The sequence below is a fragment of the Macrobrachium rosenbergii genome, chromosome 4 (genome assembly GCF_040412425.1).
Source record: "Macrobrachium rosenbergii isolate ZJJX-2024 chromosome 4, ASM4041242v1, whole genome shotgun sequence".
NCBI lineage: Eukaryota > Metazoa > Arthropoda > Malacostraca > Decapoda > Palaemonidae > Macrobrachium > Macrobrachium rosenbergii.
Window position 1 is genome coordinate 50,821,765 of NC_089744.1, and position 24,197 is coordinate 50,845,961.

Sequence of the window (24,197 nt, forward strand, 5' to 3'; positions counted from 1 at the left end):
TGATAGTCGTGCAAGGCCGGAGGCCACTATTCAAACAGGAGGAATCAGGGAGACACGTCCCTGACTCCGCCGTACCCCGGTTATAAACTCCAGCCTTGACTTCAGAAGGAGAACCGTCACTGAAGCAAACTGGAGAGAACCCAAGACCTTTTCTTGGGCACGGCGAGAGGTATGCTTGAGTTGATGAAATGATAGGTCGCCTTTGCTATCTCTTTCCGCTTCCACTGGATTCACAACTACTGAAGGCTACCCTCCGGAATCAGGTGGTATTCCTTCCTGTTTACTTAGAAGCCCAGAGACACTAGAAGACCGATTATAATGACCGGCACCCTCAGGCAATTCCCGACGCTGGGTGCCCAAATGAGCCAGGCAACTAGATATGCAGCTAGCATAGCCTTCTAATACCGGAGCTGTTGAACTACGGTATTGTTCAAACTGGCAAAGACTCTGGAGCTGCATTGAGGAGGGCATGAACCTGAAGGGGTACGCCTGCTCCCCTAGTCTGAATCCCAAGAAGGGATAGAACCTTTCTGCAACCAAGATGTGAAAGGAAGCGTCGGAAAGGTCTATAGTGGTGGTTACGGCTCCACGGAGCAGTAGGATCCGAACCCTCAAGACTGTAAGCAACCGAGACTTGCCGCATTGATTGAGGAAAATAAACGGGACACGCCTGGAAAAACTTTCCAGTGGAAGGGAACTTCCTTGGCAGACTGAAAAAGCCTGACAGGCCATTCACAAAGACCCCCAGAACTCTGGCCGGAGGCTGATTGAACCTGATTGGGGGAGGGGGACAACAGTCCAGGTCCACCCCGGGCCTTGATAACTATACTCTGGGCCCAGGGACTGAAGTTCCAGTGGCCCCGAAAATGGTACAGCCTCCCACCTATATGAGAAATACTACAGGGAGGAGGCTTGATTGTCTCCCCTGAAGCGTATGCCTTCCTAATTTCTCGGAGAGGAGTAGGATGCTTCCCTGCTCCTATGATAACCCCGAGGGTCAGAGCCTCTGGCAGAATGTCTAGTGAAAATTCTTTCCTTGGGTTTTGGTATGAAGCAAAGAAAACTCCGGCGGAGGCACATGGGGGAGGCAGAGACACACGGGGGTGTTACAAGGGGCTGATGTGTTGGCTGAACCCGCACACATCGAGGTGGAGGCTGGGAGTGAGAGCTGACGGCTGTCTAGGGGCAGAGACCTGAAGAGCCTGCACCACCGCCTGAGCAGGGGGCCCCTTGAACTACATGAGCTTCTTGCCGGACTTGGGATAGGGCCCGGCAAGATCAGATTGTTTCCGCTCGTAAGGTAGACACCCACGAGAATGGAGGCTCTGAGTAACATTAGTAGCCCCGGACGGACCAGAATAACGCGCCCACCTGGGGAAAAGATTAATTCTCCAGGTGAAACTGTTCATAAGATTTTTCGGCTCAAGGCGGAACGGGCAAGCCTGACTTACACCCTGTTTCAGCTTCCGGGAATTGACTCCGGAAGCTTAGGGAGCTGTACGCTGAATAAATTAGAAGCGTAGTCTGGGGTTAGAAGATTCATTGTGAACTTATTTGTGATATCTGTCTCCCGGAAATGCCTCAGTGGTTTATTTTCGAAACAAGCCTGTTGATAAGAGGGGCTACATTCAGAGCACAAGGGGTAGGAAGCAGGGCTCTCAAAGAGAGCACGGTAAGACCCCATAGCTGGCGTGAACTTGGAATTCTCCGCCTGCCACTCCGTTAGAGTTCTCAACGGAGACAATGTGCCCAGCCCCTAGGGAAGATGAGGGCTCACTTAGGGATCCTGCCAGATAGATGCCATGCTCCTTCTGACAGTCTGGTAAAACCCGGATAAGGGATACCAGGCCGGAAGGAAGAAATGCAATTCCACCAACCTCCGTGTGCCCACACCCCGATAGGGAGGGTGCCTTCATGCTGGGAAGCATAAAAGGGTTAGGCGCCGAGGTTCCCCAGACTGGAGGGGAAAAGAGGTGGATGTGTCCGGAACGATAGAATTCCGGAACGGAGCAGGATTTAATAGGTGATCCATTGACAATGAGTCTTGAGATTAATCTCTTTGGGATTTAAGCTCCTGGGAAAGGGAAGGCACGGACCATGAGGTAGATAGATAGTTTGATAGGTTGACAATGACCCTCAAATCGAGCTCCTTATAAGGAGACCCGTAAAAGTCTTCAACAAAGGAAGGAGGGGGTAACCGCCTTGCTTTGCTTGGGCCGTGTCCCTTTCCAGAAGACGAGGCCAAACTCGTAGACGGCACTGGATTAGAGATCCGAGACGTCCTCGAGGGGGCCCCGGAGCGGGTCTTCTTGGTTTAAAAAAAAGGGTCTTTTTTGACTGATTTCACCTTAGGGACGGTAGACCAGGAACCGTCGAAAAGGGATGAGAAGCTAACGAATCCCCTAAAGGAAAAGTTTGCCTCACCTAATTCCGAGCTAAGCGGAAAAGGTTTGCCTCACTTATTCTCGCACCTACTTATCGCTCCGGGACGATGTTCACAGGTTCGAGAACGAGACAGAAGGCCGCAGCGTCTTCAGAAAACTCTCCGTAAACAGTTAACTTGAAGCGAAGAGTTATGAGACTTGCGGCCGGCCTCCAGGAGGGGAAAAATTAGGACCCCAAACACCGGAGGAGCAACTATTAATAAGTCATATGAGACGGAGTTTGGCGAAGGAAAAACCGATAGGTGTACAGTATATGAAACCTACCGATTTATCGAGAATCTCGCCTGGAGACGGAGTTTGGCGGAGGGAAATCGATAGGCATATATGAAACCTACCGATCCACCGAGAATCTCGCCCGGAGAGAGCCCAAACACCGAAAGAGCGACTATTAATAAGCCACATGAGGCGGAGAACCGATAGGTTTATATGAAACCTACCGATTTATCGAGAATCTTGCCCGGAGACGGAGTTTGGCGGAGGGAAATCGATAGGCGTATATGAAACCTACCGATCCACCGAGAATCTCGCCCGGAGAGAGCCCAAACACCGAAAGAGCGACTATTAATAAGCCACATGAGGCGGAGCTTGACGGAGGTAAAACCGACAGGTGTATATGAAACCTACGGATTCATCAGGTAGCTTGCTCGGGAGAGCATAGCGTACAACACAATCTGCTGGGTGCCAAACGACTAATAATAAGCCAAATGAGGCGGCGTTTGGCAGAGATAAAACCGACTGGTGTAAATAAAACCTACGGATTCATCAAGTAGCCTGCTCGGAGAGAGCATAGCGTACTTTACAACTTTCCGAGCCAAGAATAAGTCACATGAGGCGGAGTTTGGCGGAGACGAAACCGACAGGTATATATAAAACCTACGGGTTCATCAAGAAGTCTGCTCGGGGAAAGCATAGCGTACTTCATAACCTTCCGTGCCAAACTATAAATTCTCCAAAACAGACTGCGCACCGGAATGGGAACTATAGACTCCGTGATCGCTGGCTTGTTGCAGGATAGCGGAGCATTCCTGCACTCGACAAAACCAGCTGAAAACGTATGAGAAGTGGGCATGCTGGAACGGATGCCGGAGCAGAGTACCATAGCAGCGACTTAGCCTAGTCAGACCAGGAAAACCCCCGTGAAAAAGAAATAAAACTATAATTCCAAAGATTTTTAATTATCCAAGTTGAAATTATATATAAATACATAAACTATAATAAGGTGGGGGAACTATGTCCCGCAAGACAAGAGAACATTAGAACATGAAAAATGTACTTAAATGCTAAAAACAGGGAACAAATACAAAATGTAACATGGTCAGGAGACAGGCTGTGAAGTATGCCTGACCCGGAGGTGATGGTAAAGGGAATAAATGAGGCAGGTAGGTGGGAGGAAAAGTGATCGAGGTTAAAGAGATATAAAAGGAATTAATTAGAGGGAGGAACAATGCTTCCTGCCGCCAGGTAGGTGGGAGGAAAAGTGATCGAGGTTAAAGAGATATAAAAGAAATTAATTAGAGGGAGGAACAATGCTTCCTGCCGCCACTGTGGTGAATTTCAGAGCTTCTAAGGATTTCAAATAGTGGCGTTTGAAAACCAGGGGAGATTTCCACTCTGTATATTTCATAAGATCCTCAAAATTCATATGATGAAAATAATTAGTGGAGGTGGCCACCGCTCTAATGTCATGGACCTTTGGAACTGATTCTGGGTTTGCTTGTTTAATAAAATATAAGATCTGTTGTCTGATGGCCTTCATAGAAATAGTTCCTCCACCTTCCCTCACAAACAGAGGCCCCGAAGTTATTTGAGAGGTTCTGTCTAAATAAGCCTTTAAAGTAAAGACCGGACACAGTGATAGGTCTTGTGGGAGGGGAACGACCTTCCAGGGAGACCATCTATCTCGAGGATCTTCATTCTTAGCAAGAAACTTAAGATGAGGGGCTAGCAACACTTCACCTGATGGAAGGAAATCAATATGATTGGGCTCTCTAGACAGGGCAGACAGTTCGGAAATTCTAGCACCTGAAGCTAAACTAATTAAGAATAAGGTCTTCCTCAGTAAACTTAAGAATGAACAATTCTGATTATCAGTTTCTGATGCTAATTTAAGGACGTCATTTAAGAACCAGGAAACTGTGTGTGGACGGGTTTTTGGTCTCAAACGAGCACATGCTCTAGGAATTGAGGAAAAATAAGAATCCGTTAAATTAATATTAAATCCATGTAAAAATATCTTTTTCAAAGCTGATTTGGCTGTAGTAATGGTACTAGAGGCAAAACCTTTTTCAAATAATGACCTAAAAAATGAGATTGCTAGGTTCGTGGTCATTATAGTAGCTTCAGATTCTTTTAAGAAGAGTGCTAATTTCTTAACTGCTGAGTCATATTGTCTGAGAGTGGATTCCCTTTTGTCTGATTCTAGAAACAAAGTGTTAATAGGGTCAATATTAGCATCTTTCTGAGCTGCAAACTTCATGAAATCCATAAAGCTAGGGCATTCTGAACTCTTGAGGAAGCTGACACAGTCTGAGTTTGTACTATCTGCGTCAGTTTTGGATTGGGGATCTGTAAGCACCGAAGCTTCAGCTCTAGAAGAAGCGGGGAACCAGTTGCTCTTGGCCAATTGGGAGCTACCAGAGCCACCTGACCTTTGAATGTCCTGAGCTTGTGAAGAACTTTCATTAACAGGTTTACCGAGGAACAGATAGATCCTCCGCCACTTGTTCCAATCTATCGACATTGCATCTGTGGAGTGAGCCAGAGGGTCCAGGTTGGGAGCCACATAACAGGGAAGTTTGTGGTTGCATTCTGTTGCAAAGAGATCTACTTCGAGACCTGGGACCTGACTGCAAACCCATTCGAATGATGTTTTGTCCAAGGACCATTCCGACTCCAGCGGAGTTGTCCTGGATAGGGAATCTGCAATGACATTCCGAACTCCTGCCAGATGAGTAGCAGACAGATGCCACCGGTGTTTGTTTGCTAAGGAGAATATTGCTATCATGACCTGGTTGATCCGGCTCGACTTGGAACCTCCCCTGTTTATACAATGCACCACCACTGCGCTGTCCAGGACCAGTCTGATATGGATCAGACTGTTTGGACGTAGCTTCTTCAAGGTTAGAAAGACTGCCATTGCTTCCAGAACATTGATATGGAACTGACGGAACATAGTGGACCATGTCCCCCGAACTTTCTTGTGTTGAGAGTATCCTCCCCACCCGCTTAGGGAAGCATCGGTGTGAATCACTAATGCCGGAGGGGGAAATTGGAGTGGTACTGAATTCGATAAGCTCTTGACTGTTGTCCAAGGCCGGAGTCTCTTTTTCAAAATTGGCGGAATTAGAGACGCCTTGTCTCTGAACCTGACGTTGGCCCGGCTCCGCCATACCCTGTTTATATCTTTCAGTTTGGTTTTCAGAAGCAGATCCGTTACTGAAGCAAACTGAAGAGAGCCTAAGACTCTTTCTTGGGTACGGCGGGAAGCTTTCTTGTTCTTTGAGGAACTGTCTGGTTGCCTTGGCTAGCTATTTCTCTCCGTTTGGCCGGCGGAAGAGATAGTTTGTGTGAACGTAGGTCCCACTAGATCCCTAACCATTGAAAGCGACTCTCCGGTACTAGGCGGGATTTCTCCCTGTTTATTTGGAAGCCTAGAGATTCCAGAAAACCGATTACTATGGCTGTTGCTTTCCGGCATTCGCTGGCGTTGCGTGCCCAAATTATCCAATCATCCAGGTATGCGGCTAGCATGATCCCTTGAGACCGTAGTTGCTGAACTACCGTATCTGCCAGTTTGGTGAAAATTTTGGGGGCTATATTGAGACCGAATGGCATGACCCTGAACGAGTATGCTTGTTTTCCCAATCTGAACCCCAGATAAGGAGAGAACCTTCTCGCAATCGGGACGTGATAATAAGCGTCTGAAAGATCTATAGAGGTGGTTACGGCTCCACGGGGCTGTAGGGTCCAAACCTGCGAGATTGTAAGCATTCGAAATTTGTCGCATTGAATGTAAGAATTTAGACGGGACAAGTCTAGAATTACTCTCTGCTGACTGGAACCTTTCTTTGGAACACTGAACAGTCTGCCATGAAACTTCAAATGTCTCGCTTTTTTTGCCCTCTTTTGTAATAGATCCTTCACGAAGTCCTTCAGGGCTTTGGACGGTGATTGATGAAACCTGAATGGGGAGGACCTCTGCTCCAACTCCACCCCAAGCCTTTGGAGACTATGCTCTGGGCCCATGGACTGAAACTCCATTGGTCCCGAAAAATGGTACAACCTCCCACCTACCTGAGAGATCTCACTGGGCGGGAGATGGTCTGCCTCCTCTGGAACCTCTGCCTCCTCTTCCTCGGGAGGAGGAGCGAGGTGCTGCCCTACCTCTGAAGTAACCTCTGGCCCTGGTTCCCCTTGCGTTCTGGATGGAACGAAATGCCCCGTGGCTTTTATATGAAGCATTGAAAGCTGGGGAAGAGACATACGAGGGGGCAGCAAGGGGTTGATGGGCTGGTTGAACCAGCACGTACTGAGGCTGAGGTTGGGCATGGGAGGTTGAAGGCTGACCGGGTGCGGGGACCTGGACAGCCTGCAAGACAGTCTGAGTTGGGAGCCGTTTAAACTTCTTAAAGCTCTTCCCGGGTTTGGGATGAGGTCCGGCGGACTCCGTCAGTTTCCACTTATATGGAAGGCCCCAACGAGAGCGGAGACTTTGATTGGCCCTAGTCGCTTCGGCTAGGACCGCATCTACCTCTTCTTGGGGGAAGAGATTAGCTCCCCATATGGAGCTCTTCATAAGCCTGTTAGGCTCATGACGGATAGAAGCTGCCGAAAAGATGTGCTTCCGGCAGTTCATCCGGGCCGTGATGAAATCGTGAAGGTCCTGCTGAAAACCTGCCAAGAGGGATTTTGTCAGGACCTGAAACAGAGAGTCTTCGCTGTATACCACCGAAGTTGCCTCGGCCAGAGTCAGGGAACTTAAGGACCTACTAAGCCTGTCCTTAGTCTCGGCTTCAGCCTTCAGGAGCGAATCCGGAATCTTAGGGAGTTGCTCGCTGAAAAGGTTTGAGGCGCAGTCCGGGTTGAGCCTAGTTACTGTGAAGGTGGCCGGAGCTCCCTCCCAGAACTCAGAATCTCCGGGGAAGACTAGAGAGGTGGGATCTGTCTCCCGGAGATGAGGAAGGGGTTTGCCCTCCATGCTCGTTTGGCTAGTGAGCAAGGCCACCTTTGTAGTGCAAGGGGTAGGGAGAGCCTCCCCCAAAGAGAACATTGTGAATGTACCCTTGGCCGGGGTAAGTTTAGTGTTCTCTGCTTGCCACTCCGTCAGAGTACGTAGCAGAGAAGACTGAGCCTGGTCCCTCGGGAAGATGATAGTCTCCTTGGGGACCTTGTCAGACCGAATCCATGCTTCCTTCATAAGTCTGGCGTAACCTGGGTAAGGAGGCTCCAGACTGGGAGGAAGAACTCAAGTTCCTCCAACCTGCAGGTGCCTAGACCCTCAATGGTAAGGGTACCCTCATTCTGGGGAGCATAAAGGGTTAGGCACCAGGGATTCCCCTTATCGAAGGGAGGAAGGCTGGAGGTGTCCAGGACAGAAAAGGATCCGCGGCCGCTCCCACAAGATGAACCCCGAGATCAAGTTCCCTTGGGACTTGACCTGCTGTGACAGGGAAAGAACGGAAGTGTTGGAGGATGACAGCTGAGATGAGAGTTGCGACAGCTTGTCGTCAACTCTCTTGTCGAGCTTCTGCATAAGAAGCTCGGCAAAAGCTTCTGCATCAAAGGAAGGAGGGGGGGGAACCTCCTTACTCTGCTTCGCTCTTGATCCCTTCCCAGAGGTAGAGGCCTTGCTCGTAGACGGCACGGGACTAGGAGCCCGTGACGTCTTCAAGGGAACCCCGGAGCGGACTTTCTGGGTTTTCAAGGTCTTTTTCTTTATTGAATTTACCTTAGGGACGGTAGACCTTGCACCGTCCATAAGGCAAGAGGATTTCACAAATCCCCTGAAAGAAGAAGCAGAAGAAGAAGGAGAGCTGAACAAGTAATCACCTGCCTCACTTACCCCCTTACCTGCTTAGAGCTCCAGGTCTACGTTCATGGGCTCCAAATTGAGGTTCAACGCCGCAACATCTTCCGTGACCTCTCCACATGCGGCCACTTCCTCCTGGGTGGGTTGGGTCATCTCCCGGATCCCAGCGATCAAAGGGGCGGCCACTTCGTCCGAAACTGACGCTGAGATCCAGGCGGCGGGGAAGAGAACACTGCAGATTTCCTTGGAAAGGACATAAGGCTTCCCCGCCCCAATGTTCCTCCCGAAGCCGCTGACCCAGGTCTTGAGGGTCAAGAGTGAAGAGTCTCGGGAGTTGCGGTCAACCTGAAAGAAGGAGAATGTCACTAACGAAATCTCCTACTATAAAAGATATCTTCCAGTTATCCACAAGAGACGTAACTCAAAGGGACCTATGAACCGGAACTGAAATTCCAAGCTTACCGACTCATCCAGAACCCGCTCATAAAGAGCATAGCACACCTCACAACCATCGGGGTGCCAGACGACTAGATCCCCCACGTGGACGGCGCACCCGGAGTGGGACCTGCAGACCTCATGCCCACTCGCCTGTTGGAGGACCGCCGTACACCCCTGCTCCTGACAACGCACCACCTGTAAGTGGATGGGTACATGAGTATGCTAATAAGGCACGCCGGAGTAGCGTCTTAGGATAATAAAGATTGACTGGGCATGCAAAAAGACCGGTCAGACCCCGCCGGAAAATTCCGGTACGATGAGGAGGTCCAACTAGCTTATACATGACAAATAAAATAAAAATAAAACAGGGGTGGACCGCCTGAGTTAATCCGGAGAAACAAGAGGTCCCGCCAATAACATGCGTCAATAAATAACAAGTAAATACAGTGAATGGTTAACTTAAGATTAAACAGTCAAAGATTTTCGCTAGGCACTGGGGGAGTCACGTTACGACGATACAGTGACGGCGGAGGAGTGTGGTGAGCACCGACCGACCATACACCATACCCACCGGAGTGGTATTAAGAGAGGGTAACGAGAAAGCCCGACTACCTAGCGGAAAGCACATAAATAAACTAGTCAAGGAAAAATAGATACCTGGAAAGGAACAAAGTTCTAAATGAATAGAACAGAGGATAAACACTAGCGGACATGTGAAAATGAGACAGAAGACAGTCAGGTGGAGAACTCTAACTGGCTATCGACAATATTTTCCCCATGCAGGCGACAGTCCACGAGAACGACACCCTGGCTGGGGAAAAACATTCACACTGACGCTAGGGAAGGGAGGGGGGGATAGGCCAATGGGGGACCCGTAGCAGCAGCCAGGGAGTGAGAGCAGGCCCCCCGGACGCCATGAGGCCCACCCTTCTCTCTCCCGAGGGTTGAACATGTACGAACGACTAACACGGAAGAAGAGAGGCAGGGGACCCTCAAAGGCCAAAGAGCGCAAGGAATGGTAAACAAGATATGGTGGCCAGGAGTGGGGAGGCACCCCCAGACACCAAACAAGTTCTCGACAGGGTGCCGATCGGTTAAGATTGGAAGCCCTGGGTAGAGAGAACAAGGGAGAACCAATCAATGCGGGGAAAGGGGTAAGGAATGTAGGCTATTAACGGAATGGTAAGGGCTAAGAGCTCTCAAGCCTTGGTAAGTTAACGAAGTATGCGAAAACAAACCAAGGGGGGAAAGAGCAGGGAGGAGAGGGAGAAGGTGGTAGGAGAGGGGGAATACACATGAAGCTGGAGTGCTGTCCCGAAATCTGTGGCTCGGACAAGTGTAGGCTACGAGTAAGATACCCTTGCTATTCCAGCTTAACCTTAATAGGACTCAGGAGTCCAAATGGAAAGGCCGAAATAGGGAGAGGGAGGAAAACGCAGGCCTAACACCTCCATCCAAACCAACAAAACATCAGGGAAGCGCATAACATGAGACCCTCCTACACACCTAACCTCTCCTTCCAAAGGAAGGGAGCAGAACCGCCAATAGCTTAACTTCCTAGGCTAACCTAACATAGCCGCCCAGCGGCCAGGGAGGTTAGCTCAGGAGGGAACACGGTATCTAACAGACTAGCCTATAGAACTTAACCTCACAAAAACGTAAAATAAATAATAAAATCAATATAAATGACACATGTAGAAGGGTGAACCAAACCCAGCGCGATATGAGCGCTGAGGGAAAATGGCCGACCTTCACTAAAAATAACAACGAACAAGATCCGTAAATATCTAAATCATCCGTGTGCTAGACATAAAATGAAACTAATAGGCATATCCGTACCATCTCAAATAAAATACCCAAAAGCTGGAGGAGGTGAGGGTCCTTAAATAAAAACAAATAAGACTGAATAAAAAAACGGATAGGCCCGAGGGGGAAACTCGTAGCCTAAATGACAAGGGACCCGCACTTCCCCAGGGAAGGGTAACAAAACTAAAATAATTAAACCAATATGAATTATGTAGGATATACATAAAAACATAAGAGCATAAATAAATGGAAGGGGAGCGAAGCCCCAGCAAAAAACCCGCACCGAGACTGAAGGTCACATGAGGCCGGGAGGAAGGCGGCCGAGGCGGGCGTTATATGTCCCCCTAATTATAAAATTAGGAGGAAATAAGGAGCCCCAACCGCCTAAAATAAAAGAAAGAGATAGTACTCAACTTAGTGGAAGATACATCCTGAGATGAAGCCATACTTCTAGAAAAAAGGCACAAAATGAGCGCACCTACCAAAACACAACGGAAAAGGACGCGTGCTAAAATGGAATGCAGATGGCGCTGGTTTGTTGTTAGTCCGCGAGTGGTGCGGGCGTTGTATCGGCACCTCGCTCGGGGGGACTTTTGACATTGGGAATGTCTACAGGGCGGAGGCCTGTGATTGTGACAATCTCACCCTTTCATATACACGACTCCATTTTATGGAGCTCGCACTGGGGGTAGTAACTCCAGCTTTGCATTTAGCTTTTTTCTCTGGTAGATTTAGCAATGGATTTACCTAGAAATAAGTGCTGAATGGTTATTTCACCGGGTGACACAGGTCGTATAACCCAGAAATACAAATTTTCCATTCTGATTTTACACCTAAAAACATGAAAACTTAAAAATTATACACACTTTCTACAGGGGTATCATCTTTGAAAAATGCAGGGTATCACATCTTGTAAAAGTACATCAACTGAACGTGCTGTAATTACATGCACATACAGATTGCACCAGCACTTTTCTCCGAGGTGAACAGAGTAATTTTCAAAGAATGACACTTATACAACTCTTAGTTACATCTCTGATATTACATTAAAGAATTCATTTTATCAAATGAGCACGACTGAACAACCTCATCTCAAGGTCATGTAAAGTCCTTGTGACAAAGACTTTGCAAATGGACATAATACTTGTATGATATTTATGTACAGAAATATAAATATAAATTTTCCATATCGATTTTACAGTTAAAAGCATGAAAACTTATAAATGTACTTCAAACATTAAACAAGCATTTTCTGCAGGGGTATCATCTTTGAAAAGTGCAGTAACTTTGCAAATTGGTATCACATCTTGTAAAAGTACACTAACCCTTTAACGCCGAAGCCCTATTTACAAAAACGTCTCACGTATGCCGGCAGCGTTCGGTGAGTTAGCGCCGAAGCGGAAAAAAAGTTTTTTTCAAAAAATCACAGCACGCTTAGTTTTTAAGATTAAGAGTTCATTTTTGGCTCATTTTTTTTGTCATTGCCTGAAGTTTAGTATGCAACCATCAGAAATTTAAAAAAATATCATTATCATATATAAATATTGGAATATATGACAGCGAAAAAAAAAACTCGTATATAATTGTATACAAATCGCGCTGTAAGCAAAACGGTTAAAGCTAATGAACTTAATTTTTTTTAGTTGTATTGTACACTAAATTGCGATGATTTTGGTATATAACAAATTTTAAAACGATCAAAGCAACACAGAGAAAATATTTTCACAAAATGATGCATGAATTCGTAACGCTCGGACGTAAAAAATTTTTTTGTTCAAAAATTCACCATAAATCGAAATATTGTGCTAGAGACTTCCTGTTTGTTGAAAAATGAAGCTAATTGATTGAATATTACTAGACTGTAAGTGTTTTAGCTTACAATTGCAGTTTTCGACCATTTCGGTCGAGTTAAAGTTGACCGAAAGTCAAATTTTTTTTATTTATCGTGATTTATATGAAAATATTTCAAAACTGATAAAAGCTACAACCATGAGTTATTTTTTGTTGTATTGTAAATGAAATTGCGCACATTTTCATATATAAAACTTTATGTATCGACTAATATAAAACGGTGCAAATATTACGACAACGAGACGAAAGAATTTCTGAGATGTTGGCCGAGTTACAGCGCAGGCGTAAGGAAAATGTTTTTTAAAAATTCACCATAAATCGAAATATTGTGCTATAGACTTCCAATTTATTGCAAAATGAAGGTAAACGATTGAATATTACTAGAATGTAAGAGTTTTAGCTTACAATTGCGTTTTTTTACCATTTCGGTCGAGTTAAAGTTGACTGAATTGAAATTTTGGCAGTTATCGTGATTTATGTGAAAATATTTCAAAACTGATAAAAGCTACAACCATGAGCTAATTTCTGCGCAGACGTAAGGAAAAAATTTTTTTTTTTTCAGAAATTCACCATAAATTGAAATATTGTGCTAGAGACTTCCAGTTTGTTGCAAAATGAAGGTACATGATTGAATATTACTAGAATGTAAGAGTTTTAGCTTATAATTGCGTTTTTTTACCATTTCGGTCGAGTTAAATTTGACCGAAGCTTGAAATTTTGGCAGATATCGTGATTTATATGAAAATATTTCAAAACTGATAAAAGCTACAACCATCAGTTATGTTCTGTTGTATTCTACATGAAATTGCGCACATTTCCATATATAAAACTTTATGTAACGACTAATATAAAACAGTGCAAACATTACGACAACGTGTGAAAAAGAATTTCTGGCGTGGACGTAAGGAAAAAGTTTTTAAAAATTTCACCATAAATCGAAATATTGTGCTAGAGACTTCCAATTGGTTGCAAAATGAAGGTAAATGATTGAATATTACTAGAATGTAAGAGTTTTAGCTTACAATTGCGTTTTTGACCATTTCGGTCGAGTCAAAGTTGACCAAAGGTTGAAATTTTGGCAGTTATCGTGATTTATATGAAAATATTTCAAAACTGATAAAAGCTACAACCATGAGTTATTTTCAGTTGTATTGTACATGAAATTGCGCACATTTTCATATATAAAACTTTAGGTAACGGCTAATATAGAACAGTGCAAAAATTACGACAAAATGACGAAAAGAATTTCTGAAATTTTCGGCCGAGTTACTGCCGTGCGTAAGAAAAAGTTTTTTTCAAAATTCACCATAAATCGAAATATTGTGCTAGAGACTTCCAATTTGTTGCAAAATGAAGGTACATGATTGAATATTACTAGAATGTAAGAGTTTTAGCTTACAATTGCGTTTTTTCGACCATTTCGGTCGAAAGTCATAGTTGACGAAGGTTGAAATTTTTGTAGTCGGCGTTTGCTACGTCCACTCGGCATTCAACAGACAATTTTAGTCGACGTTTGCTACGTCCAACAGGCGTTTAAGGGCTAAATGAATGTGCTGAAATTACCTTTGAATCATATTTATGCATGTACAAAAATAAAAATAATACATTTTCGATACAGATTGTACACATGAAAGCATGAAATGCGTTTTTCATGGAGATTTTACACATGAAAGCATGAAATGAATTTTTCATAGAGATTTTGCACATTAAAACATCAAATGCATTTTTCATACAGATTTTACACATAGAAGCATGAAATGCATTTTTCATACAGATTTTACACATAAAAGAATGAAATGCATTTTTCATACAGATTTTACACATAAAAGCATGAAAACTTGTAAATTACTTAAAAAATTAAACACCCACTTCTGCAGGGTTTCTCAAGAATTTCGTGTGTCTGTGAAAAAATCGCATATGCCCATTAGTTAGGTTCCAGTGAAAAGTTAGTGTGTGTGTGAATTCGCGCAACTCTAATCGTGTAAGATCAGTATTAAGTATATATATATATATTATATATATATATATATATATATATATATATATATATATATATATATATATATATATATATATATATATATATATATGACTGTGAAGTATTTTCTGTTAAAATAGAATTCCGTCTAATGAAAGGAGCCTATAAAAATGCCAAAGTGTAGAAAGTTACGTCGTTTTCGTTAAAAGACATTTGTCACGAAACAGCTTATGAAAACAAGATTAAACTTCAATTACCGCAAATTCTTAATACTGTAATTATAGAAGTAACTTTCTACATTTACTGCTATAATTTCGGAGAACAACTGCCTCCTCTACAGGAAGGTAATGAATGAGAAGAGAGTTACAGAAAAGCGGCATTTATACCAAGAGTTCCAGAGGTCAGCCGTTACACCACTCCAGTTGACAGATTCTTGGTCTTCTTAATCACTGGTTGGAGGAAAATTTTATCTATAATATCTGAGTCCCAAGCTCCTTTTGAGAGGTCCATTGTATTTCTCTGTTTAATCAGTGCTTATTCTACCATCTGACTTTTGAACAAACAATTGCTGCAATAAATTATGAGTGACAAGTTCCAGTTTATTCTGTGATTATGGTTATTTATGTGATTAAAAAGAGCTGAGCTCTGTTGGCCATACCTTACTGAACATATATGTTGTATTAATCTCCTGGGGGAGTGATTTACCAGTAAAGCCGATGTAGGATTGATCAGTCGAGGTAAGGGATTTCTTATACTCCTGTGTCTTTGGGGGCTGGCTTTTGTTGGACGGTAATCAAGGGTTTGGGTAAGGTATTTGGGTAGGTAAAAGCAAAAGGGTTAGAATTTCCAAGTGTCTGTGTCAGTGTCTTAATCCTGCCCAGGTATGGGATTTTGATTTTGTTATTGGGGTTCTCCCTAGTCTTGTTTTGAGGGGGGTGGTAGAAAATTATGTTAAAATTATGGAAGGCTCAAGGTGGTGTTGAATAATTAGAAAGATGGATCATTTTTGCATTTGGAGTGCTGCCTCATGTCTTAGGCATGAAGTTTGCTAAGTTAGCTATCTGCAAAAGAGTTACAATGGACTGTTCCTTCCAAGAGGATTTTTCCTTTGCACTAGGGTAAATTTCTTGAATTTTTATTTGTAAGGAGCCAGAATGTTGAAGATGATAAAGGGCCTTTTGTGCAAAAACTCAGGTGTCCTAAAGATAGCCAACCTGAGATTGAGGAAGGAGTTAGTAGGATTTGACTTTTAGTAAAGCAAAAATCCTCGCAGCTCTTCTGGCCTTCACCATCAAGTAAGGCAGGGTAGTATGAGGAGACAAGATGTTGACAGTTCCAGATAGGTGTTCCAATTTAGGAGGGGCTAGTAGGGAGAGAACAGGTATCCCCAAAGACTTATAACTTAGCAGACCTCAGTGGATTACTCACCAAAGTCAGCCAGAAAGTGGGTTAGGGAAATCTTATGGTGTTTTTGGGAAACTAAGGACTCCTTTCATATGGGTATTGCTTGAAGTAGAAGTATTAGGAACAAAGAATGTTAGGTAGTCAAAGGATGTTAGGTAGTCATAGGTAACTGGAAAACATTTCTTGGCAATGAGAAGAACAGTCTTTGTCATCAGAAGAACACCTTAAAGAAGAGAGGAACCAAGTAGAGGGTATCTGAATATGTAATGTCTTTTATTTGCCTGCATGGGCTTTCTTGGGTTCAGGAGAGTCTTACAAGGAATTGTAGGGAGAGGGCTAGTCTCTCAAAATCTGAAACTTACCCAAACCCACTCTCAGACTCTGCATAGTCTGAAAGGTTGTAGAGTTCATTAAGCAAAAATGAGGCATGAAGAATGCAATGCAGGGAAAGGATAAGGTAAGAAAAGGAAGAGCGTCTACCTTATACTACTGGGAATGTTGTGAAGAGGATTGTGCCCGGACAAGAATTGATGTTAGTGGAAGAGGCAGAATATGATAAAAAGCTGGATGATAGTGGGAAGGCTGATGCAAATGAGTACACATTGCTTTGGAGTAACAGGGCCAGAAGCAAAAGAAAGTATACGGGTAGGAAGAGGGACACAGAGAAGAAACCATGTTTTTCATGACTTCAAACTTTTCATAAGAAACCTCTGAAATGTTCTAAGCTAAGGCAAGCTGGAGAGTTGGGAATTAGTAAGGAAGAAAAAATAGGCTGATGAGAGTGGGTAGATCATGTGTGGACTCTCCACCTTTCTTTAACAGTTTTTATGTGTACAGTACTGTACTTAATTTCACATGATGGTCAGTGTGATTCTTCCATAGAGTGGTCTTCTTATTGTACATATTTTCCCTAAATTAGGAACAAATCTGTTTATTAAATAGTTATATTATTGGTTTGGTTCCCATATAATTTAAACATTGTGGGATATGGAAAGTAAGTAATCAGTGTGCTACACAAAGGTTCAGTATTATATCTTCTTCCAGAAATGTAGATTTAATATAAATTAAATACTCTAGAAACTAGCTGATGATTTTAGCAAAAAATATTGTAAAATGGGACTTTTTTATGAACAAATTTTTAAAGGAAAATTGTCAATCCTGATTTGCAAACTGTGAAGAATTTGAGTTCACACCCACAGTGCACTGTATAGATTATATCTTTAACATGGTATGTAGTCTTTTTATTAAAGTTGTATGCTACATGTATTTTATCTAAAACAGACATTTTTTTCAGGTTCATATTTTAGCTATGATTCTCCTGCATCCCTTCAGGACCAGATCAAAGATGATATGCATGTTAATACAGTTCAGTTTGCATCTCTCTACTCTCTCTACTCATGGCCCAATGTCATCCTTTCCTTTTTGGGCGGATTTCTTATAGATCGGCAAGTATCATAAATCTTCTTTTTGTACAGTGCTTAAAACATTATTCATATGAATATTCCATATGAAATGTAGTGCTGTATTAAATTATCATTATTAAGTCCAGGTGTACAGTGAACCCCCCATATTCGTGGTCTCACTATTTGCGGACTCACACATTTGCGGATTTCTGTGTGGAATGTATCTACAGGCGGTTCCCGGTTTACGATGGGGTTCCGTTCTTGCGCCGCATCGTAACCCGAAAATCGTCGTAAGCCGGAACATCGTCGAAAATCGTCAAAAATCATAAGAAAACCTTACTTTTAATGCTCTGGGTGCATTGAAAACGATGTAAACTGCATTATTATTGAGTTTTACATCAAAAAAACCTTCAAATTCAAATATGGGGCCATATTTCTTCCGTCGGATCGGCGTACGACGCGTCGTAACCCCGGAACATGCGTCGTAAGCCAGGAAATAATTTCTGATGAATATATTTGAAAAGCGTCGTAACCTCGGAACGTCGTAAGCCGGAACCGTCATAAACCGGGGACTGCCTTACTCATTATTTGCGGAAAATTCGCCCATTCGCGGTATTTTTCACTGAGAAATATTCACTAATTACTGTATTTTCATATGATTTTCATGACTAAATGCACTTTTTGTGATAAAACAATTAAAATACTCAGGTATAAGCATTTTTAGAGTTTTTTTTTTTGTGTTTAAACTATCAAAATAGCCAGTTCTAAGTGTTTTTAGAGGGGTTTTAAGTATTCGCGGATTTTAATTATTCGTGGAGGGGGGTGTGGTACGCATCCCCCTGAATATGGGGAGTTTACTGTATTATCAAAATATTTTTCATTTTTAAACTCATTTGTCCATTTCACACATTGCTTTGCAAATATGTATAAATTGCTTAGAAAAAGTGCTGTTGCTTAAAAATAATATCGATTTTATAGTCTTGAAATATATATGCTAGTGTTTATCTCGAATTTTTCTTGTAAAGAAATATACTGCACAGTAGTTAGGGTAAACCCCTAGTTGCAAGACAGCTTTCTTTTCCTTTTACATTTTCCATAACAATTTGTTAAAAATTTACTAACTTGGAAAGAGGGAACATTTCTTATCATTTCAGCTCTTCGTCATACCTGTATCTGCATTCAAGGCAAAATCACTTTCTTGTAAGTAGTGGATAGTAATCCACTTGAACCAAATCTTATCCAGTGTAACTGAAGAACTAATTGGTTCCAAAAAAGGACAAGTAGGGTATATGTGGAAACAAATTTGTAAATTATAGGAATTCATTCAAGCAGAAAACCATTTTCAGACATATAGAAGTTTTATAAAGTGGTGTATACTGATGATTAAGAAGGGGAACTGAAAACCTTATGAAAAAATAAAATAAAGAAAAATGTGCTTTAAACCTTGTAGACTTTAAAAATTTTTTTGTTCATTCTTCAAGTATTTTTCTTGGTTACTCAGTGGTGATACTTGAGGCATTAGGTTGGTTTCAGTTTTTTCTTAGAATATGTAATTTATGTAATTAGTTTTGATTTTGTCTGTGTTAAATAAAAAATTGTATCTATAAAGCTTAAAGCACATTTTTATTTGTTTTATTTTTTCATAAGGTTTTTATTTCCCCTTCTTAATCATCAGTGTTCACCAATTTATAAAACTTCTATATGTTTGAAAATGGCTTTCTGCCTGAATGAATTCCTGTAACTTGGTGGTATGTCTCCACATATATCTTATCTTTTTTTCACATAATTAGTTACTCAATTATTTTGGGTAGGATTCAGTTCTAGTGGATGGGATTCTAGGGATTTAATTACTATTTGCTATTGACTAGAAGGCAATTTTGCCTTGAATGCAGGTACAGGTATGAGGCAGAGTTTGTATTCCTAACAGATTACAAACCTTCATCTTGCACATGGGTGTAATTTTTTTTAAAATATGGTGTTTGGTCATGAAGCTTGTTAACAAGGTAGTTAACTAGCAGCTAGTGAATGAAGAGGTGGGGTTACCACACAGGCAATGGACTGCTTGCATTTACATTTTCCCAGGCTGCAATGTTGTTGAAATGCTTTTGCTGTAATGTCTTATTTTCATAGAAGGAAATGTAATCATTGTAGATGTTCAGGGCATGACAAGGTGTATTGGTATTTATGACAGTGATGAACATTGACTCTTATTCTGTTTGTTTGTTTTGGAGTTAGGAGTGTACACCATTTCTGAACTCATAGGGTTGAAAAGAAAGCATTCCAAGAAGGCAATGTTGGTATCACCTGGAGGGCAGCGTCCCTCGGTTCTCTTTGACCCATTTTTTGCAGATCCCCCTGTGCTTTTCACCTTTTCTTCCACCATTTGGGTGCTACCTTGACTTTTCTCTCTGGCTCTGTCTGAAAAAGGTGTAGTACCTCCAGTTTGGACAGTGACTAACCTTCTTACTCCCATGCTGGGATGGTGGATAATATGATAGATGTTCTTGCTGCAATCAATCCCCTTCTCCTGATCCTCTCTTTCCTGCTCCAGCTGCATTGATTGTGCCTAAGAACTCTGACAAGATCAAGGGGTAATGGAGGTGGAGGTTCTGTGACCTTCCCTTACATTAGTAGGGGATCCATCCATTGTCTCCTTTCTATAGCACTTGCCACTGCTAAGAGCTCTACATGGTGACTGCACCTGCTTTGGCAGTAGGCTTTCCAGCTGATACCCACTACATCCTTTGTCAATTTATCTAGGACCAACAGGATGATTTTCCCAAATGCAGGTTTCAGCTTTCTGAGAGACAGGAAGATGTGACACCTGCTTAGATGAGATGACCCTCTCCAAGTTACATGTTGATCCTCTCTGTGGCCTCCCCAACCTATTAAGAAGGTATCTGCATGTATAAATGTCTGCATAGTTTTGGGAGTCAGAATGATCTGTTTGGTGAGAGCACCCTTCTGGGTCCACAAACAGAGTATCTTCCAGGTCTTGTAAAAGCTAGACTCCATTCACACCTATAAGTTGCTGTTTGAGGATTGGATTCCACAGACCCCAGCTGTAACAAACCCAAGATCTTTTTCTAACGGTTGTCAGAAGACTTTAGGTGGGGCCAGGAACCAGTGTAGCTGGAGTCTGTAAACCATCACTTGTAGGTTTCATAAGTACTCCTCTCCAGCAGTTCCCCAGAAGAGCCCAGTGTCAGTTACCTAGGTGTTAAGATGCCAGTTTTAACAACTATATAAATCAGTCAATCTCTAGACCAGCTAGTTGTTTTGGTAAGCCACTAGTTGAACTCCCTATTGTCTGAGCTCTCACATGACTACTGCTGCCAGTTTTGTGATGATCCTTGTGAAGAACCTTAGGAAGAGCAGAGAGGATATGCTAGTTAGTGTCCATCAGATCGATTGAGATGGTCCAGGCTTCATGCAGCGTAAGCGAACATACTTGGGTTGTCATCCAGAACTTCTTGCACAGTAAACGGTGTGCTTGTTCAGCTTTGAAAGGTCAAGGATCACCCTCTGTTTTTGTGAAGTCCGTCTTGGGTGCACTGAAAAGATGTGCATGGTGATGAATGAACATGTTCTCTTTCAGAGAGTATATTGCACATTTTTCTCCAAGGAGGGGTCTGTCTGGTTGCTGGAAAAACCCCTTTAGGATGGGGAAGGGGGATGTGACCATTGCCAGTCAAGCCCATTGGAGATGATGCAGTCCCTAAAGGGATGACTTCCACTGCAGGTGGTGTAGCAAAAGATGATCCCTGATCTGCATAGCTTCTTTCCCTCGATAGGTACGTGTCTGCCTGCCATAGAAAAGATGCTGCCGTTGTAATGTCTCCTCTTCTGTGGCTGTTAAGACCCTTAGAAACAACTGGAGATTCAGATGTCTCTGGGTCTTACTTGGGCTTCTTGGGTTGGGGGAGTAGAAATCTTGGGAATGTTGTTTCTTCGAGCTCTATCACATCACTCTCCTTAAAGAGACCATGATAGAATGAGGTGAAATTGGGGTTGACTAATTTTCATCTTCAGGTCCTGAGGTGCTATTCCATAAAATCATGGAGTGCTCCCCATGGAGAACTCATAAGTCTGAGCAGCAGCAGCTAGACACCCCAGTAAGACTCCAGGAGTTCCCTTGTTGTCACTTTCAGGATAGTGGTAGAGGTTAGAATGGAGAGGTGGTGGAGTCTTGCATGGAACTCAGAAGTGGCTGCCCTTTCTGAGAGTTTATTCATAGGGGCACTGAACTACTGGGTAGCCGGGTTCAGTGGGAGCTTTATCCATTTAGGAGGAAGGGTAAATGTTGCCTACTCCTTTGTGGATTTGTCAGACACTGAGATGGCGGAAACAAATGGCTTTATTTTTTTTTTCCATTTTAGCACACTTCCCAGTAACTGAAACTCTGAGAATCTGCCTTCATATGATTCACTTTTTAGAAGTGAAGGGCCAGAAGAAGAGCCACCCAGAAGGGGTGTTGAGTCTCCATGATGGTCAAAACACCATAATTTCCATTGAAACAAAAATATGACTTTGATTGTCTTGGTTGCCTGCTAATGGGAAGGAAGACCATCTCCTTTGGTGGTTTCTGATATCAATAGATAGGAACCAAGCATAATTCCCTGTGGGAGAAGGCATCTCTGTCCCGGATTTTTACATGTTCAACCTTGACCATTGTCTTTTGTTCATAAATAAAATATTTACTATCTGGCATGAAGCGACCCATTGAGGCATTTTGCCAAAGATTACCAATACACTGACACCTCAACTTAACAGGTTATGTTACTTAATAGATTTGTCATTGTGTCCAGCAAAAAAAAATGTACTTTCAAGATTTTGGTTTTGCAAGCAAAAAATGTGGATTATCTTTTCTCATGTGTTGAAAATTCTAACTAGAGTGAACAGTATGCTGTAGTTACATTATGTATTGTAACCGCTGGATATTGTGAAATTTATACTTGTAAAGTAATTTTTTTCATTTTAAAGTGAAAGTATTGCTCTGTTTATCTGGCAACTAGGTGCTATGAAATTCTGTAGTGTTTGATTGAATAGTGTAATTCTATGCATATATGTATTGTACCTGTATTTCAGAACTTGTTTCACTGTTTGAGTGTGTGCTCGAAAATTCTTGCAGTATCATTTAAAAGTCAGATGATACAGTTGTATCTAAAATAATGATAATTTTAATAAACTGTTAATTTACTTAATCCATTATATACCTCATATCTTATCATATAAAATATAAACTTTGCTTTCATGCGCCATTTGCATTCTGGTAGTTTTCACATTCTCAGGTGACCAAGTTTTATCGATAAGATTGCTATTAGTTGCTAAATGAAACAAAATTTGGAGATACATTTTTTGTAGGTTAATAAAACCTGGTTTAAAGATGCAGCCTATCTTTATCAATACAAACAAATTTTACTGAAGTAAAACTGCGATTTCGTCAGAATTCAGATGTCATTTTTGCTTGTCCAGCACTTTTGTAGCATGCAGTGTGTTTGTTTCTTCAGCCACAGTTACAGTCTGCAGCTTTAACAGTATACTCTCTTGAAACCTTTTCTTCATGGCATGAAGGATGAACTAAGATTAATTTTATTTTCACTTACGTAAGTCACCACTGAGAATTAGCAAGGTTTTAACCAATAAATAAACATGCACTAGTTATTGTAAATGACAGTGGCAAACAGCTGTTAATTGATTCAGTATTTCATGTCAGTACTTACTGCTGTCTATGCCTGTGTTTTGCCGAGTGGTAGTCATTGAAATATGTTGTTGTAAATTATACGAAATAGTGATGAAATTTTAGATAAGCCTCAAAGTTTGGTAAGCCTGGTTGAATGTATGACGATATGCATGTAACCAGTCTGTGTATGCGTGTGTATATACTTACACACACTCATTGCATACAGTCTGTGTATGCGTGTGTATATACTTACGCACACTCATTGCATAAGAAGCAATCGCTTGCTGTGTGTTAGCCTCTCTCTCTCTCTCTCTCTCTCTCTCTCTCTCTCTCTCTCTCTCTCTCTCTCTCTCTCTCTCTCTCTCTCATCTTTATTAAGAATGGTTTACCAGGAGAGAGAGAGCAAGCAAGCAAGCAAGCAAATGCACTATAAGGTGATAGCCTACCTTAATGCCATGCATAGTGCGTATACACAGATGCACATACACACAAACTGGAAAATATGTGGATGTCACACTACATTGCTGTGTTAGGTATAGTAATGTACAGTACTGAATTAAATGAGGGTCAGTGAAAATGCAGGTATTATCCTACTTACGATGGGGCTAGGTTCCAAAAAACCCATCGTTTGTAGGAAAAAGCATGTCTTGATTATAGCCTGGCCTACACCATGGTATTTAGTACCATCTATACATATATGGTAGCCTAGTCTACACTATAAAGTATACACTATACATATGCAGTATAGTAATTATTAATATCAGCTAATTTGGAGGTTCATGCAGATTGATGTATGATAATTCAATACAAAGAGAAATTGAATAACAAACAAGAATTAGCTTAGCCTACACTATGGTATATTGTATACATATATGGTAGTCTAGCTTACATTATACTGTACTCTATATTCACATATCAATATTGTATTATATAAACATCAACATAATGAATATGCATCTTTTCCATGGATCTTTTAAAAAGTTATGCATTACTTCAGTGTATCCAATAATATCATATGTATTCTCATATTGCTTTTGTATTATAAATTGTGATTATAGCGATCAAAGTTTTGGTTTGGAAATCGATTACGCTGTAAGTTTATTTCGCCATATTTAACTCGGTTCAGAGCACTTTTCTTGCTTCTAATTAGCTTAAATGAATC

The 24,197-nt window shown here is 42.1% G+C and overlaps 1 protein-coding gene across 8 annotated transcripts in view; it reads left to right on the forward strand.

The window, feature by feature from the left end:
- Window positions 1-24,197, forward strand: part of LOC136834331 (major facilitator superfamily domain-containing protein 1-like) — a 126,828-nt gene that overhangs the window by 23,493 nt on the left and 79,138 nt on the right. For all 8 annotated transcript variants that reach the window (XR_010851757.1, XR_010851758.1, XM_067096856.1 and 5 more), the window contains exon 4: window positions 17,244-17,394. Coding sequence is in view for 6 of the 8 variants with exons in the window: in XM_067096856.1 (XP_066952957.1) it covers window positions 17,244-17,394 (151 nt within the window). In the remaining 2 variants the exon portion in view is untranslated. The remainder of the gene's footprint in view (window positions 1-17,243; window positions 17,395-24,197) is intronic.